General features: G+C 48.3%; 1 protein-coding gene across 1 annotated transcript; it reads left to right on the forward strand.

Moving 5' to 3' along the window:
* Nucleotides 1–2637: 2637 nt before the first annotated feature.
* MFNG (MFNG O-fucosylpeptide 3-beta-N-acetylglucosaminyltransferase) lies at nucleotides 2638–13368 on the forward strand. Its single transcript, XM_065741306.1, has 8 exons — nucleotides 2638–3206; nucleotides 7416–7464; nucleotides 8914–9016; nucleotides 9110–9263; nucleotides 9884–9969; nucleotides 11122–11287; nucleotides 11936–12021; nucleotides 12871–13368. Exons 1-8 carry the CDS (start codon nucleotides 2859–2861, stop codon nucleotides 12935–12937), a joined length of 1059 nt encoding a protein of 352 aa, XP_065597378.1. The 5' UTR covers nucleotides 2638–2858; the 3' UTR covers nucleotides 12938–13368.
* The last annotated feature ends 2920 nt before the right edge of the window (nucleotides 13369–16288 follow it).

Raw genomic sequence — 16288 nt, forward strand, 5'->3', positions numbered from 1 at the left:
GCTGGGGTCAGTGAGGGAACCACTGAGACCCCAGCACTAGAGATTCTAGTTCTCCATGTCCTCCTCGCCCCTATGATTAGTGAACTGATACTGCTATGCACTTCTGAAACTCCAAGTAAAGATTAACTTGCTGATCTTCATGGGTCCCCTGTGAGGTGTTATTTCAGGCTCTAAAACAGTTGCCTGTGTCTTTTATGAGGACAAGAGTGAAGGGGGGGAGGAAAGAAAAAGACTTTAACCTGCAGTCACTTAAATGTAGAGCAAAGTCCCAGATCTGCCCTAGAGCAGTGCAGCTAGGGAAGGGATTGGTGTAATGGGGTTCCAGACGAGAGCTCCTCTGTGCTGTCCCCTCCAGGGGACCTGCCCAGGCATCCCAGCACAGTTAGCCCTGGGAAGGCGGATGCCCTGCAGGTGAACAAAGCGGGGCTCTTGTTGAACAGATGAGAAGACAGTCCCAAAGCACGCTGAATTTGCAGGAGAAGGAGGTTGGAGCCTGCAGCTTTGCAGGGATAAAAATAAAGGTTGAGTACCCAGGGAAAATTCTGCTTGTGAGGCACTGATTCAAAACTTGACATCTCCTGCCCTCTGGCATTGAAGCTATCATCAGCCTCATGACTGGGGTGATTAAGAGCAATACCCCCAGCTTTGAAGATCTGGTACCCGCCCAGCAAAACAGATTTCTCTACACACCTCCCTGGGCCATCTATGTTTTCACTGGGAGGGAAACTGAGGCAAAGCAAAGTTGTGTGGCAGGCAGGTTGCTGCTCCCAGCCTTCTCCAGACCCTCCTTTTATCCATCTTGTCTCCCCCGAGGCTTTCAGAATCCAGATACAACTAGTCCTGGACATGGTTGAGAAAAGGGGCAGAGGGCTCTGAGACAAACATAATATTCCCCTGCTCTGCACACCCCAACCCACCTCATTTGTGTCCCTGGGGGTGCAGCTGTGTGCTCAGAGGAATGAGTCACGGGTTAGGTAATGGGCAGAATGCAATTAGCAGCCCTGGGCATCAATTACCAGCTGTGCCAGCCTTGCATGAAACCCTTGTAAAGTCAAACGAGAGCAAATTTATTCCCTCCAGGGAGGACAGGGGCCAAGTGGCATGTGTGTAACTGCAGGAGGCCACTAGCCCTTCCCCATGCTATCTCAAGCAGAGCTGAGGCAGCCTGGGGTCACCTCTAGCTTCGGGCATGTTTGAGTTTGCACTTGGTTGGCTAGAACCTGCTCCTCTGCTCAGCACCATCCTTTACACAAGATGGGTTTTGGTCATCCTGGCAGCCCCCACTGGGCTCTTTTGTGGAACCTCCACCTATGTCTCCCTTTCTCTCCTGGTCTAGGGATGGGAAGTGCTGCAGGATGCTTGGAGCCATGGGGGCAATCCCATTAGTCTGGTGGCAGTGGATTAGTATTGCCAACTTTACGTCCCTGCAGGAAAGTAAGGCATGAAAGGGAACTCACCCCCCACCTCAAATCAGGGAGTTAAAAAAAAAAGGGATTTAGTTCTGCATTGAGGTCTTCCCCATGCTCCAGCCACACGCTGGAGTGTGCAACAGAGGGACCCTGACCTAACCTCCTTTTATTATAACCACCCAGAATCAGATGTGCAAGGGAGAGAGTCTTTTTCACATGGCACATCCGGGGAGCCATTCCTCACCCTGCTCCCCACTTTTATTCCCTTTTATTATAACTTTTGTTGCTGTGTTCAGACTTGATGCCCACAGCTTGCAGCTCCCTAGGGACGTGCTCTGAATTTTATGTGGAGCGCTGTCATCCTGATGTCCCCATGCTTGCTCCTCCACCGAGCCTGGGGTGGGGGTGGGCTCCAGCCCCATCCTGTGCTGGTCACCTCTCTGTACCCCTCAGATGCTTGCTTGAGTGGCCTACATATGGCTGACCCAGAAGTGGTACGGGGCAGTCCATGCTGCTGACCCCAAATATGCTGGGGTGGCAGTGGGAAAGGGGCTTTCAAGAGTGGGTAGGCTGGCATTGTGGTTTGGGGAGATGGATGTCAGACGTGGGGGTCAAATACTAGTGAAATCCTGTTGACCTGAATCGGCATCCGTTCCCTCTGCCCTTGTAAAGGCGAAATGCTGTGCAGGGTTTATGCCCTCCCATACAGCAGGGGCTGGGCTTTCACGGGGGAAGGAGACAACCACTCAAGCAACAGGTTTGTCCTCCCCCATCAGCTGCTTGTCACCTAGGAGTGCTCCCAGCCAGGGGACCCGGCGCAGCAGATGAAGCCAATCCGCTTTCAGCCTGGGGGCTGCCCCCTCTCATCCTCCCCCCTCCATCCTCTTCCTCACCCTGGGGCTGGCGCTCCGCCCCATGCCCGGAGGCGGGACCGGGGGCTGGCAGGGACCCAGCCGCACAGAGAGAGCAGGTGGACGGGCAGAAAGACCCTTCTCACAGCCCTTTTTCCAGCCCCATGTGTCCGCCCCGGAGCCTATGGCTTGAATACGCTGGCTGCTGTCTTCTGCAGAACTGATGTCTTTGTCCGGATACCCCCACCGATGGCTCTGATCTCCTCTCCTGACCCTTCTGCCTCCATCCCAGGACTCTCATCCTCACGACCAGGAGCAGGAATGCTCGCTGTCCCTTTGACAGCCTGTGCCAGCCACCCACCGGTCACGTGTGTCCCTGTCTTGCTGGATGATCAGCACCCCTGGTTTGTGGAAATTCCCGTAGCTTCATCTGTTGCTTTATCTTGCTAGTCTTCATCTATGCAAGTCCTTGGCCACGTCCTACTCATACCTTGCTCTCAGCTCATCTCACCCTACTAAAGGCTACAAGAGGAGCAGAGGGATTCACATGAAGACAAGGACTGGCTGAAGCTGTCCTTGCCAGGGCTATCTGGGAGCCATGGGCCGTCGGCTCATACGGGGTCTCTCAGGAGCTGCAGTCTTCCTGGTTGGTGTGGCTCTCCTCTCTGTACGGCACCGTGGGGCTCAGGAAACCACAGTGATCGCGGAGCTTAGAGTGCAGATGCTGGAGAACTTAGAGCAACAAACTCATGAGAGCCCAGAGGATGGCAACGGAGGTGGTGGCACTGGACAGAGGGACCAGCAAGTCCATTCTCTGGATGAATACAAGACTGAAGGGAGCCTGACCCTTAGGGATGTTTTCATAGCTGTGAAGACCACCAAGAGATTTCACCAGAGCAGGATGGAGCTGCTCCTGGACACATGGATATCCCGGACAAGAGAACAGGTAAGCATGTGGATTTGGGTTACCGAGAGTGTACATGGCAAAGGGAGTCTGTGGGGAGGGACAAAGCCGTCATAAGGGGACACTGGGCACTGTGTTTCTTCTCTATGCCTCGTTTTCTCTAATTCTTATCTCTGATCACACTAAAAGGTGGACACTACCCTGTGAAATGTTGCACTGATAGCTGATTCATGTGGAGGGTGGTCAGAGAGGCCGAAGAGCTTCCACTGATGCTTAATTATAATGGTCAGAGTGGCTGAAGTGGGCTCTTCCCATGCAGGCTGGGACATAGGATCTGACTTCTGGGAGGTGCTCTGTGGAGTGAGGAGCTGGACTCAATCCTGATGGGTCCAGTTCACCTTGAGGTATTCCATGATTTTATGGGTGCTCTTTTCAAGTCTCACCATTGCCTAACCTAACCCCAACTCCTTTGGCTTGAGATGGAGAGGATTTTCTTTTGTTATATCTAACTGCTAATACCACAGACTGCTCTGGACACCCCAGATGGGCAGAACAGACCTTCCACAACCTGTCTGAAATGGTGCTTTCATACCTCCTCCTACTATGAGTTGCATGCAGCAAGATAACTTCAGGCCTATGTAGGGAGGGGAGGCGGGGGTGGAGTTTTTGGGTAGGAGAGCGCTTGAAGCAGTGCAGGGTTTTCTGGGTAAGAGCGGTTTTCCACTCTCTGGTGCTGCTGTGGTAGTTACAGAAAATCATGTCCTATTTTGGGCACACTTCCTCTCCTGTCTCTGTGACTGTCCTAAGCATCTGAGAGACCCTGTTTCCTCCTCTACATGCACTTCTCCTCTCAGCCCAACAGATCTTTGGAGAAATCAAACAGCTCCATGGGCCCATTAAACACTTCCAACTGAATTTTTGGAGTGAGTTTGCACAGAGCAGCTCAACTTTCCATGCTTGTGTAATTAATAGATGTCTGACTGTCCTGCAGATGATAGGATGAGAGGTGATGGCCTTATATTGCACTTGGGGAGGGAGGGGGAGGGAGAGGTTCAGAATGAACATCAGGAAAAACTTCTCCAAAAGAGCAGTGCTGCAGTGGCACAGGCTGCCCAGGGAGGTGGCGGGATCACCATCTCTGGAGGTATTCTACAACTGTGTGGATATGACTCTGAGGACATGGTCAGTGGGCATGGTAGGGATGGGCTGATGGCTGGACTAGGTTATTTTAGGGGTCTTTTCCAACCTTAATGATTCTAGAACAGGATTCAGACAGCATCTCCCCACATTCACTAGACCATCTCTTTTTGGCAGACAAGAGATGTTCCAATATGGGAAGAGGCCCCTGCTGCCCACCCATAGGAAAACTTCATTTGTAGAATAGGAAGAAGGGGTCAAATGGGAGGGTCAGTCATTTTAAAAGTGTTTTTTTCATTGTTATCAAATTTTGTTACAAGCTCAGCACTTTCCTTCCCCCATCCCTGCTCATTTTTCCATGTTTTTCTTCTGCTTTTTATACTAAATGGCCTTGAGGGCAGGGGAGGGATGAGGAGGCAAAGAGAAATACATGAAAGTCAACACAAAAAATATAGCCAATGTGGAAATTTTGTCAGCTGGCCATGCTCCTGATGCCAAGTCTGGCTTCAGAGCTTGTTCCCTTCATGGTACCCTCCCTGAAGAGGTAACCTGGACCACAAAGGCCAGGCTTAGATGACTTCAACAGGAGACAGGGCCAGCTGTGATCTTCTAAAATTAAGAGAGATTGTTCAGGAGCCAAATTAAAAGTTCTCTTTGTTAGATTCTATTGAAGGACACAGAGAGAGAGGGAGAGATTTCCCCTGAAACTGCACTGTCTAAACAGATGTTCAGTTGTTGGGAGATGGGGAGAGGGAAGTACAGGTTGGATGCTCTGCTATTAGCTGGACCATGCTCTTTCTCTTGAGAAGTAACCCACAGCAATCTTTCCTCTTGAACCTGAGGTGGAGATTGTATCAAGGAAAAGTCTTTGAATAGAAAAAAACAAAACCTTTTTCTGGTTTGAAACAGCATTTTATTCAGTAATACAAACAAATTCCAGCACCCTTCCCTCCTTTCAGCAACCCAAGCTTCCAACTGATGGAAAACTTGGAATGACCCACCCTGAAATGTTTTTCATGCTTTCAGTGTTGTGAACACACTGTAGACCCTGAATCTCTTTCCTGGGCAGGGGAACAGTTTCCTGCCCAGCTGCACCATTAACCTTATTGGCGTGTTTGCATTTTGGAGGCTGTTTTTTTTCCTTGGAAAGGAATACTCTGGGAGCTTGGGAGCTTAATGTGGTCCTGGACTGTCAGGTTCCACATATTTATTCCTTTTTTCTCATTTTTCTTGCTTGGGCTACTTTCCCAATATGAGCTAAAGAAGCCTCAAAATACAATGTTAATCCATCACATAGGCACTTAAGTTCATGGAGAGCTTCCAGGTCAACCCATTGACACAAGTGGTTCCTTAGCACTACTGGCTCCCATCAAACATCTTTTCCCACTTCTCTGCTCCAGAACTGAAGGATATCTTCCTGCCTGCTCCTGGTGTGATTTCCTTCTACCCCTGGCAAGAGAAATGCTGTTGGAGGATATTAGTTGCAGAAGGCTAATGGGAAGCTGTGGTGGAACTTCAGCTCCATGAGCCCACTAGTCCATCAGCCAGAGAAGGTGGCCATACACCTTGGGTTCCTTCAGGAGTATGCCAGGTGCCCGCAAGTAAACATTCCCCTTTGCATCTACGGGAAAGTGGGTGCTTCAGGATATTTCCATTAATAGAAAGAAGACAGATTTCCATTTTAAGGTGATGAGATATGAATTTCATTAGGCACATGATTTCTGGTTGGTTTTGTAACTGTAAGTAAGTAATTTCTAGAAACATTTCTGGGTTTTTTTGAACATGACAAAGTTTCATTGCTTTCAGAATTGTTTTCTTAAGATGAAACGTTTGTTGTAGTGGAAATTTCTGCCTTTGAATGCACTGGCAAGGGAAGTCCCATGCCTCTGGGAATTCCTGCTGTGTCTGAACATTAAGATACGGTCACCTGACTCAGAACTCCTTCACCTGAGACTTTGCTAATTGCTTCCAGTCCCATGACCACCTTGAAAGTGGTTTAAATTAAGAGGGTTTATCTTACTGGGGCACGGTAGGACTGTATGCACAGTCAGTTTTTGCAATCAGCTGTGAAACATGAGAGGAATTCGCCGAGTCACCACAGCTTGCATGTTTGAGATTGTCCATCCTGCCATCTCTGCTCAACTGGGCATTCACCAAGGGCCCTTCTTCACCTCCCTTGTGTGCTCAGATGATTTCTCTTTCCACACACTGCTGATGCAGGGCACATCCCTCAATCCGAACACTCAGTGAATGGGGGGTGGTGTAGAAACAAGGACATCTCATCAGAGCAGTGACAGCTCATAGGAGCTGCTGTCCATCTGCCTTGCCCCTTTTGTCCCTGCCCAGGTGCAATGTTTAACCAGCCTGTAGGCAGCTGGTGGAGAGACTGTTTAAGGCTTGCACCTCCTTTTTGATTTCATGAAAGCTTATTTTCTGCTTGAGGAAAGCTTTTCTTCCCGAGCTGTGATCCCTGCCCAGACCCAGAGAGGGGGAGATGTGCTACATAATGGCACAGAGGGGGATTAGAGAGCCTGGGGGTGGAGGAAGAGAAGGAGGAGGCAGGGAAGTGGCAGGGGGCTGAGCACACTTAACACACAAACAGATGTTCTCCTTTCAGCCTGAGCACTGCTTGGCCACCGTGCTTCCATTTTTCTCCAGCTGTCACCTAAACCAGACCTCCTTCACCCTCTCTCTCAGTTTTGCAGGCCCTCTTGTTCCTCTTTCTGAAACTTCAGGAGAAAACAAAGCAGTGCAAGCAGGGATGGTGCTGGCTGTGAGTGATGGATGACAAAGGAAATCTGATTCTGCTCATGGCAGCCCCTGGCTCAGTGATCAGCCCCTGAGACAGTCCAAGATCAAAGTGAGCTCCCCAAGCCTATCCAGGCCACGGGAAGGAAGCACCATGAAGCAATGAGAGGGCATGGGGGGCAATGGTGGTGGTGGAGTGTCATGGAGTCTCCATGCACTGTCTGTGAGGATTTGGAGAGGCTTTAGTGGGAAAGGAGAGGACTGGAGTAGCCACTGTCCCTCCTCCCCTCTGCTGCCTAGTGCCTGGAATGCAATAGGAGCGCCAGCACCACGCCTGACGGTAACATCCTTTTCTTATCTCCCCAGACGTATGTCTTCACAGATGAAGAAGATGATGCCCTGAAGAGGAGAATGGGTAACCACCTCCCCTATATCACCACCTCTGCCTTCACTCTGAACTAACATGGTTTTTGGAGGGGGGCAGGCATGATGGCTGGCTCCAGGCAGTAGCCATGCTGTGCAGGCATCCTGAGAGAAAACTCTTCCCTGTATCCTATACCCTTTCTGGTTGTAGTTGATGGGAGATCTAGCCTTGGGCAGGATGCTTTGTTTTCTGTGGGCTTTGTCTCTTAGTGGGGGCTGTAGAGATGTGGTAGTAGGAATTCTGGTATCTGCAAGGTGCAGTATGGTAATTTTGGGAAAGCAGAGTGCTGAGCTGATGACTAAACTCTTGTCGCCACTTCACCATTTGCTCAGAATCATAGAATTGTAGAATCATTTGAGTTGGAAGTGACCCTAAAAGGTCATCTAGTCCAACTCCACTGCAATGAACAGGGACATCTATGGATCAGGGTGCTCAGATGGGGGCGAACCTAGTGGGGTGAAGTCTAGATATAAGAATCATATAGTCGTTCAGGCTGTAAGGGAACCTTAAGATAATCTAGTCTAATCCCTCTGCCATGGGCAGGGGCATCTTTCACTAGATCAGGTTGTTCCAAGTCCCATCTGACCCAACTTTGAGCACTTCTGATATCCACAAGTTCTCTTGTTCCAGCATATCATCACTTTCACTGTGAAAAATTTGTTTCTTACATACAGTTTAATTTGCCCTCTTTAAGTTTAAAGCCATTGTTCCTCATCTCATCATTTAGAGACCAAACATCTCTTCTTTTAGATACCTGATAGCAGCCTTTCAGTGTCTAAAGGGGGGCAGTAAGAAAGAATGGGATACAGTCTTTGGCAAGGTCTGTTAGGATAGAACAAAGAGAAATGGCTTCAAAATAAGAGGGGATATTCAGATTGGATATAAGAAAGGAGTTTTTTTACAATAAGGGCAATGAGGCACTGGAACAGGTTGCCCAGAGAAGTGATGGATGCTCCATCCCTCCAGACATTCAAGGTCATACTGGAGGGGCTCTGAGCAACCTAATTGAGCTGTAGGCATCTCTGTTCATTGCAGAGGAGTTGGACCAGATGGCCTTTAAGAGCCCCTTCCAACGCAAATGATTCTGTAATTCTATGATTACGAGTTCTAGTGAGTCTTTGTCTTTCTTATAAGCCCCTTTATATATTGATTATATATATGAGCTCATGTATATCAGGATACATATTAACAGATATCTATATGTGCAAAGAAGAGAAGCAAAAATAAAATCAAGGAACAGTTTTCTGAGAAGGGTTGTGGGGAGTGAATGTCTTGAGGTTGATGAGGGGAACTGTTGAGTGAGCAGGAGATGAAACCCATATCACTGTAGGCTTGGACTCGGGGACACTGGCTGTGAGCAAATTCCTTCCCTTCTGCCCAGAAATCTTCCCCATGTCTATGTGGGCCAGCCCTAAGCCCCAGACTTTTCTCTGCCTACAGGTGACCATGTGGTGTTCACCAACTGCTCTACCGAGCACAGCCACTCAGCCCTCTCCTGCAAGATGGCTGCAGAGTTTGATGCGTTCCTGGCCAGTGGCCAGAGGTGAGTTGGAGCTGCTGTGAAAGCAAACTTCTCGGAGCTGCTGGCACCTCCTTACTGCAAACCTCTTATATTTTTCCTCCCATCTCCCTCCAGCTGGTTCTGCCACTTGGATGATGACAACTATCTGAACCCTGAGGCCCTCCTGAAGCTCCTGTCTTCCTGCTCTGCAATGAAGGATGTCTACCTAGGGAAACCCAGCCTGAACCGACCCATTCGGGCCTCTGAAACTCTGTCTAGCAATCGTACGGTACAGCCATGGCAGGATGGGACAGCTAGGGATTGGTTTTGATGCTCTGACCCATTGACTGTAGCTCTACTTTGATGAGAGAAAAGTTCCAAGAGCAAGAGACACCAGCTGAAATCTCAGTGGTCTTGTCTGAATGTGGCAGTATGTGTTGACTCAATCCAATTTCACTTGAGGAAGGAAGGTGATGTCCAGCGGTTCTGCTGTGCCTTTGGGTACCCGTCTGCAGGGAGATCAGCCTGCCTTGTGCAGCCTGCTTTCCACTGCAGGAGCTTGGCTGCTTCAAACGAGCCAGCTGGCACAGCTCAGCCTTGGTTTCCAGTTAACCTTCCTTAGCACACATGCTGCGATTTGGCCTGTGGTTTCCTCACCCCTCCTGACTCATTTTCCCTTTGGTTGAGAGTGCTATGTTAGCAGCCTTTGCTCATCCTGACTTCCCAGTCATATGAGGAGATCAAAATTGGGACTGTGTTGCCAACAGGTGCTTGCTCTGGGCAGCAGCTGGGGAATGACAATAGGGCTGTTTATCTCTCTGTCAAAGCTATGTTTGTAGCATTCCCAGCTCAGGGAGTGTGGTGTCATCTGAGCCTCTGCCATTGATTTGCTCTGCTGTTTCTCTCCAGAAATCTGTGCGCTTCTGGTTTGCCACAGGAGGAGCTGGGTTCTGCATCAGTCGCAATCTGGCAAGGAAGATGATGCCTTGGGCCAGGTAAGCTTTGCAGCCACAGGGTATGTGAGTCTTTGGGATTAGGAACACGGACACACAATAACTTCTGCCAGTGTCAAATCTGGATTTGTGCATGTGATGTTTGCAGGGATGTTTGGAAGGGTGCAGAGAGCCACACACTTCAATTCTGCAAGCATGTGGGACTGGAGGGAGGATGCAGTGGGTGGATCTCCCACCTGATTAAAGAGAGACAGGAGCAGGCGCATCAGCAAACATTATCGCACAATGACACATTCCTCCCCAACTCCTTCTAGCTTTTGGTTATCCCCCACCCTCCTTCCCTTTTCTTTCAGTTTCTCCTGGCTCTTTCTGTAAGCGCTCAGATCGAGCTCTGCCTCTTTCCAACCTGCTCTGCCTTCCGATCTAATTTCCCATTCCCACCTTAAACTCTCTTCAGCTGCTTACAGTGTCCAGGGTCATCTCCTCAGCTTGATGCATAGGGAACAGCAGTAGATCCCAGGGGCATGTGTTGGCCCAGTCTACATGATAATGTTTTCCAGGATGCCGTAGGTTATCTTGTCGGTATGTGCAAACATCAACAGGAACCATCTGTGCCACCCTTAACCAAATCTTCGCATACCCAGAAAGACAGAGCTGGTCCACCCCATGTGGGTCATGGTCCTATTTTTACTGATTTAAATGAAGACCCTGATACATTCTCTGTGCAAGATCCAGAAAGGATAATGATCTGTTACCCAGGGTAAAATTCAAGTGACGCAGATAGAATTACAGAATCATAGAATTGTTAAGGTTGGAAAGACCAATAAGATCATCCAATCCAACCATCAACCTATGTCTATGGTTGTGATGATGACATGGGACACAGTTTAGTGGGCATGGTGGTGATGGGCTGATGGCTGGACTGGATGATCTTAATGGTCTTTTTTTTTTTTTTCTAACATTATGGAAAAGACCATAATTATTAAATTATTCTGTGATTGTGTATATCAGGGATAGCATTGAGTAATTGGTGGGACAGTGTGGTTGGAAATGGTTGATGAGCAAACACTCCCACATCTTTGCAGTAGGACTCGGGGATTTCTTGTCTTGTTCCAAGGTTTACTCTGTTTTTGAGTGGTTTCTTATATTCCCTCTGCCCCTTTACATAACTCATGCATCCCTGCTCTCTTCTAGTGGCAAGAACTTCTTGAGCACCTCTGAGCTCATCCGTCTGCCAGATGACTGCACCATAGGTTACATCATTGAGTGCAAAGTTGGTGTGCAGCTGCTGCCCAACATGCTCTTCCACTCTCACCTGGAGAATCTGCAGCTCATTCCCACCTCTCATCTGAGGCAGCAGGTGAGCAGGGGAGACAAAAAAGGAAACATGTTTCAGAGGAAGGGGAGGTGGAAAAGGGGGGGTACATTGCCCAGTTGGTGACAGTGATGTGAATTTAAACAGTTCTCTGCACTTTTGAAAAGATTTTGCCAACAAATGCTTCCTTACAATAAGGAGCAGATGTTGCCTGCAGCTTAACTGCCAATTGCAGTGGATTGGTGGTGGGTAGCATTTTTAGAGGGAGTGAGGGGAGGAAGGGGGCAGACCTTAGGGGTTCATGGTATTAGGATGAGGAGAAATGCTGACTGGTTGTGAAAGGGTTTTGCTCCATGCCCCCCTTGCATGGGGAGATAACAAGTGGTGTAGGTGACTCACGTGGAAGACCATAGAATCATAGAATGGTTTGGGTTGGAAGGGACCTTTAAGATCATCCAGTTCAACACTTTCCTATAGATCAGGTTGCTTAAAGCCCCATGCAGCCTGGTCTTGGATGCTTCCAGGGAGGAGGCATTTACAGTATTCCCTAATGGGAAGGAGGAAAGGAGAATTGGAAGGCAGAGGCCAAGCCACCAGAGATGGAGCAAGAATGGGAGCTTGTGTCACTCAAAGCAGGTTCCTGAACACATCACTTTACCCTCCTTGCTCCTTTCTCCCTGCCTGTCTTTGCAGGTCACACTCAGCTATGGTGTCTTTGAGAACAAGCTTAACATTATCAAACTCAATGGTCCCTTCTCACCCCAGGAAGATCCCTCAAGGTATGGGGCATGGGTGCTCAGTGCACTGCTGAGGTTTGAGCTGTAGGACAGCAGGGTGGCAAGGGCAGGCAGTCAAATGGGGGGCAGGAGGTCTAGAATGAGGGACAAAAGCCATGCAGTCACAGGGCTTATTGGTTGAGGGACACACCAACATGAAGATGTTTGCAAACACACATTTTGAAAACCATTTTGGGTGAAAGGAAAGAAAAGAAGTATTATAACATTTTATTTGAACGGTTACTGAGACAAAAGTTTTGCCATTCATTTCACACTGAAAAGGATCAAGCTAACCTTTTACCTCTGGGACAGGAACTGAAATGTTCTTCTAAACTCAGGAGAGGAAATTCTGCTTTATTTTACTTTCTTTATTTTGCTGAGAAAATTGAAGGGAGAAAAGATTAAGGTTTGCTTCAGGATGACTGCAAACAAAAGTGCTCTTTGATTTACTTGCTCTGCTTTGAGTGAACAAACCTAAAGTTGTTATTTGCAGAACATGGGTAGGAAGCTTCTGGTTGGAGATAGCAGGGGTGGGAAGCAGCCATGCAATTAAAAGGGCATTTACAGAGCAGAGTAGCAGGGTCTGATGCAGTGCCCATCTCACTGAATGTGATCAGGGTGAGCCATGAGTTGGGCTCCATGGTCCAGAGCAGGATTCAGGTGTTGGAGGAAGGCTTGGCTGCTCAACTTTACTGAATCAAGACCTTGTAAGACGAGCAGCCAGTCCCAGAGCACTGTAATGCCGGGTGAATATCTGATGTGGGATGTGACACGAGGGAGAAGCCTTCCATTCCCCACTTTGTTCTGCAGTAAAAACTTCCACATGACCTTTCTTCACTCTTTCCTCAACAGGTTTCGATCTCTCCACTGCCACCTCTATCCTGACACCCCCTGGTGCCTGCAGGCTGTTGGCTGGTGATGGCCAAGCTACAGTGGGTCCTGGTGACATCGCTTCACCTTCTGCATGTATGGGATGGGGCACTGAAGAAGCTTGGTGCTCTCAGCTTCCCCTTAGCTGTGGTGGTCTTGGGGCTTTTTGGTCCTTGTTGACAACCAGTGGTACAGGACAAGAGAGATCTGTACCTAAGATGGATAATGTGAGCTGGACACATGGATGGGCTTCCCATCTGTGCTGGGATGCTTACAAGAGATGGGAGCAGCATGCTTTCCGGAACAAATTAAGGACTGGGTGGTGACTGCTGGGCATGTGAGTGGAGGTGGGACCCGCTGCTCCTTGCTGTGGTTTTACTGTATTGAATTAGAAGGGCACTGGATCAGGGTACCCAGTGCCAGACTGAGGATCACTGGAAGTGTGCCTTGGCTTCAGCCTCTCTGAGGCTTCTTTCTGTGTGTGTGTGCCTGGGCTTTCTCCATTTCCCACTGTTCCCAGCTGGAGCCCATTGGCTGAGTCTTTGCTTTGTTAAACTCTGATTCTGCTCTCCCTTCAGAAATGGAAAATATGATAATTTCTGTGCTGAATGAATGCTGAAAAAACATAGCTCTTGGCCATCAGAGGGGAGGTGGGCAGGAAATGTAAGAAATCAAGAATCACTCCTTGGCTGGGATAAGGGAGAGAGTATGAAATGGGGAAGACAGGAGGAGAGAGGGAGATGAGGTTGTTTCTTGCCCTGAACACTGAAGGCTTGAACTTGTGTGGCTCTGCATTATTCCTCTCTTTTTACCTTCTTGATACGGGGTCAGGATAATCTTTTGCTCTAATTATCAACCTGTCGTCTGAGATTAGACTCCAGCTCCTACCTGTGAGAGGGGAGACATAAAGGATTAGAACTGGCTGAAAGAGTGGAGAAAGGAAGAGATGGAGAAGGAGCGCTCAGGAGCGGATTAGAGGTTACAGCTTTATAATCTTCTCTGTGCCCTGACCAAAAAAATTAAGTCATGAAGAAATGGAAACAGCAGGGCAAAGAGCTTTCTATCTCTGCATTTCTTTCTTCCAGATGCTAAGAGCAGCTTTCTGCCTTCCCTCTGTCCCTGCTAAATACAACAGGGAGTAGCAGTCAGCCCAAATAGGTTACAGGCTTTCTGGCATGCTTACGGAGAGCCCTTTTCTCAGAGCAGATCTTGCCATGAAAGCTGGACAGTTTCACTCAACGGGGAATGAACTTTGTCACCATTTTGTCCTTGTACACATGAATAAGTGGCTGGGGGAGAGTGATGCAGGGAAAGCTGGAAGATAGAGGGGCTGTTTTACATGGCAGGCAGCACCACAGTCAGGTATTTCTCTTTAAAGAGTGTTTCAAAACAGACTGCTGAAATCTGAGAGAGATTCTTGTAATCTCTGGTTGAAAGGACACGTGCCCTTTCTCCAAAGAGCTTCTTGGCTTTGATGCTGCTGATCTGACTAAGCCTGCTGCTGGTGGGCTGGCAGAGCCAAGGCAGACTATTGCCATGCCTCTACCATGCTGGAAATCGGTCACCCCATTTCTCCATCCCTCATCACCCCCAGAAACTAGCATCTCCCGCACAGCATACACAAGGCTTAAAGAAAAGGCATCAGAAAGACCTTCTACCTCATCAAAGAGGGATCTAGAAATGAACGAGCACTTTAATTACCAATGAAGAAGAAAGAGGGGGCCTGTGGAGCTGCTTTCCAGCCTGGTCGTTCTTGTGAGCTTTAGGCAGCTTGTGAAGCAGCCAAGAACCCCGCTTTCTTCTCTCGCACAACATATCTTTGAACTGGAAATTCATGCTGAGCAGTGGCAGGAACTGCGTAATGCCGATGACCATTCCGGGAGAAGTGCAAAGCGCTCATCTCATGAAGCCATGTGAGACATGTAGCTCGAAATAGAGACAACCCAGGTTATCAGACAATTGGTGCAGCATAAAAAACTCCTGCCCAAAGGGCAAGTGGCTTTGTTTGAACTTAACCAGAAGATGAAAAATGCTTCCACGAGAAGAAATAAAGGGAGCTGATATATAGGAGAGAGACCAACTTTTTTCATGATCTAAGAGTGGTAAGACAAGGGGGAACGGCTTTAAGCTAAGAGAGGGAATATTTAGGTTAGATGTTAGGTGGAAATTTGTTACTCAGAGTAGCAAGGCACTGGCATGGGGTTCCCAGAGAGCTGTGGTGCTGCATCCCTGAAGGTTCAAGGCCAGGTTGGATGGGGCCCTGGGCAGGCTGAGCTGCTGGGTGTCAGCCCTGCCCACGGCACGGGGTGGGACTGGGTGGGATCTGAGGTCCCTTCCAACCCAACCATTCTGTGATTCTATGAATCTACACTACTGGGGTATATTTTTTTCTAATTCTCATTCACCTCCCAGCTACATTGTTAATTGAGTCTTGCAGTGAAAGTGCCAGTCCTATCTGTAGATGTCCCAGTGTCAGCCAAAACACAATGTGATTTGTGTGCCTGAGATGATGAGGCTGGTACATCAGACTCACTTCCCTGCAAAGAAACTGGAAGCACTTGTTGGATCCTGGCCTCAGCTGGTCTGAATTGGCCCAGTGCTTTCAGTATAGCTGTTCAATGGTTTGGGTCCTTGCATGGCTGAGTGGGGACCATTTAAGATGAGGCTTTGATACTAGAGCAGTGCCACTTCTGTAGAAAACATCTTCTCACATAAGGAAACAGAGAAGAAATGAGATGTCTGGGCAGGGCATCTCTTGGGTTGTAGAGAAATGTATGACAGAAAGGTCTTGATGTGCCCGTGACAGCAATGCACTGGGAAGAAAATTGCTTTTCAGAGTCAACATAAGAAACCAGGCTTCTCCAAGAACAGAGAAACAGCTTAAGGGGACATTCTCCTCTTGAAATCTGATCAGTGTTAAAACCTGAGTTAAAATTAGTTTCAGGAATGGTTCCTGCCCCTGGGGCTTGCTGTCAGATGTTGTGGTTTTACAGTCTCATTTTCCTAGTTTATTAAAATGTTTAGCTGCTTGAGAAAATGAGAAACAATCTCATGTGAAACTTTTCATGGGCTGATCTTTTCTTTTTTTTTTTTTAATGTTTGCCTTCTCTCCTCTGATGTAGCAGATTGTAACAGTCAAAGTTTTTTTACAGGGTTCCACTGGGTCTATTAAAATGTTGTGTTTTTCTTTCCCCTCTCTCATGTTCCTATTCCTCATTGCAGTTGGAAAAAAAAATCTATCCCAAGAACTAAAAGGGATGAAGACATGGCCTTTTTCTTTTACTGGGAAAAATGAGGTCAAAGCTAAAGGTGTTGGCATGACCCTGCTGTTGTACAACATTAAGTGTAGCTCTGGATTTCAAGTACAGAGGCCTCAGCTGCCCAGCACCATAGCAACGAA

Source organism: Cyrtonyx montezumae, unplaced genomic scaffold (genome assembly GCF_038088225.1).
Source record: "Cyrtonyx montezumae isolate F1298 unplaced genomic scaffold, pur_monq_1.0 scaffold_3, whole genome shotgun sequence".
Taxonomy (NCBI): Eukaryota; Metazoa; Chordata; class Aves; order Galliformes; family Odontophoridae; genus Cyrtonyx; species Cyrtonyx montezumae.